Raw genomic sequence first — 2,162 nt, 5'->3', positions numbered from 1 at the left:
AAAGTTTAAAAGTTAGAACACAAATCCATGAATAAAACTGGAACAATAAACGGTATTAAACAAAGAACACAAAGTCAGTCTAGCAATAATTCTTCTCTGTAGGGTAAATTGTGAAGCATTGAGGCATACAGAGATTTTTGCCACATACTGAACACCCATATTTAGTTTGTCTTATATTGTCTTGCTTGCCATTCTTCTGTCTCGTGTGACAGACATGACACCTGCCTTTACTATTTAAAGTTGTAGGCATGTGTCTTTGAATTAATCTCTGATATGGGGCAACTAATGACCTTCCTCTCCGTACCCCGGCAGACTATCCATTGATCAATCCTTTTATCAGAAAACAAGAAAACTGAAGAAACGTGAGGTTTGAAGAATGGTTTGGACTTAATGTGAATAATCTGTAGGCATTACATTTAACCATCTCAAAATACTTTTTTTGCCATTTTAAGGTTTTCTGGTGATAACAATATATTGATCTGCTTTGTCAACACCACCCATATTAGAAGTGTAGTCAACAATAGCAGATGGGCAATTAAACTCCTGTCTTGCAAATTGGCCGTCAACTTTTACTGAACGAGTAACTTGACCAATGCTTTCATTGTGTATTGCAGTTTTTTTGTCCTTCCAAGACACCGCTATAAACAAAGCACCTTTTTGCCTGAATTGATGGTCTCCACGAGTTACAACAGTAACTGGCTTTTTACACATGATATCTTTTGGCAGACCTGTCCTAGTGTTACGAACTGTTCCACATGCAGCTGTGTCATAATTCTCCCACAACTCTAAATAAAGGTTAGGCGATGTAAAAAAAAATATCGGTATAAACATGATAGCTCTGACCTGCAATATTTGCACCTTCTAAACAATTCTTTACCACCGAAGAACCCAGATTTCCATCTGTTCTACCTGGATACACATCTATATATTGTATGTAGCTGCTGGCAGATTCTGCCAGCATCCAAACCTTTACGCCCCATTCATTTGGTTTACTTGGTAAGTATTGTTTCAATAATGTTCTCCCTTTGAAAGGTACCATACACTCGTCAATGGTGACATTTCTTTTTGGTATATATTCCAAACCAAATTTATTATTTAAATGGTTAACTACAGGTTTAATTTTATATAAAGGATCATAATTTGGTTCTCCTTGTCTAGGTTCATTTGCAACGTTAGAGAAATGGAGGTACCGCAATATCTGGGTGTATCTGTCTCTGGTCATTGTTGATGAAAATATTGGGGTGACCATAACTGGATCGGTTGACCAATATAACTTAGTAGATGGTTTGTGATTTATTCCCATTTGGTAGTTTAGACAAAGACATGATTTTATTTCCGGTAAAGTTGGGATACTCCAAGGCATTTTGTTATCGTTTGGCCTGTGCTGAATGTTTTTGTTGGCATAACTATCTGTTTGGTTAATAAGAAACTCAGGAAAATGATCATCCATGTAGAGTTGCCAAAAATCTAAGACTTCCTTTTCAGCACCCATGACGCGACTTTGCCCAGTAATGCCACGAGGGGTAAATAAATGTGGTAAACCCCTTTCATAAATATCAAACCTAGAGTGCCATCCATCGCCACCTCCTCCTCCCATTCATCCTCATTTCCCGACTCATTGAAATCCCCATCACTGTCATCCCCTATCCCCTGTTCACTCAAAATAACTCGCAACCTTTCCTCAGCGGCCAAAACCTCTTGTTCGACATTTATAACATCAGTTTCACTAAACGCTTCAAAGTCGCAGTCAGATTCGTCTGACGACATTTTTAGACTGCAATAGTAGCAGACGAACTTGTACTTCCTTAATTAATTTCGTGCATTTTCCCGTACATTCCAAACCCAATTATCCTTTCCCCTCGAAACCGGTGACAAAAAATTAAAACTACATGCAAGTCTTACCTGTCTTGTGCCTACTTGTGGGGAAAAGGGCCTACCAATGATCGCTTTATTTATAAATATATATTGAATCATTTATTATTTTTATATATCTAACAATACCTATGAAATGTGAAGGGCTTCGTTAAAAGAGCGAAAACAGACGTACTTCCACTGCTTGTTATCGAGAGGAGCCATTTTGAATCCTCACATGACCTCAAAACGTGTTTCCGGTTCTAATTTTAGAAAATAAAATTTTCCGATTTGATTTATTTACCTTTTAC

At 37.5% G+C, this 2,162-nt stretch overlaps 1 protein-coding gene across 1 annotated transcript; it reads right to left on the bottom strand.

The window, feature by feature from the left end:
* Nucleotides 1-447: 447 nt before the first annotated feature.
* Nucleotides 448-1,450, bottom strand: LOC134718047 (piggyBac transposable element-derived protein 4-like). The gene is made up of 2 exons (XM_063580545.1): nt 844-1,450; nt 448-785 (listed from the first exon to the last, which is right to left on the bottom strand). The coding sequence occupies exons 1-2, from the start codon at nt 1,448-1,450 to the stop codon at nt 448-450; spliced, it is 945 nt and encodes a 314-aa protein (XP_063436615.1).
* Nucleotides 1,451-2,162: the final 712 nt, after the last annotated feature.

Source organism: Mytilus trossulus, chromosome 5, assembly GCF_036588685.1.
Source record: "Mytilus trossulus isolate FHL-02 chromosome 5, PNRI_Mtr1.1.1.hap1, whole genome shotgun sequence".
NCBI classification, from domain to species: Eukaryota; Metazoa; Mollusca; class Bivalvia; order Mytilida; family Mytilidae; genus Mytilus; species Mytilus trossulus.
This window is presented reverse-complemented; position numbering and strand designations above follow the sequence as displayed.

Excerpts from the sequence above, each read along its gene's own strand:
- LOC134718047 (XM_063580545.1), bottom strand. The coding sequence starts at position 1,450 with ATGGATGATCATTTTCCTGAGTTTCTTATTAACCAAACAGATAGTTAT. Across the intron at positions 786-843 it reads AGAAGGTGCAAATATTGCAG|AGTTGTGGGAGAATTATGAC; the intron begins GTCAGAGCTATC and ends ACCTTTATTTAG.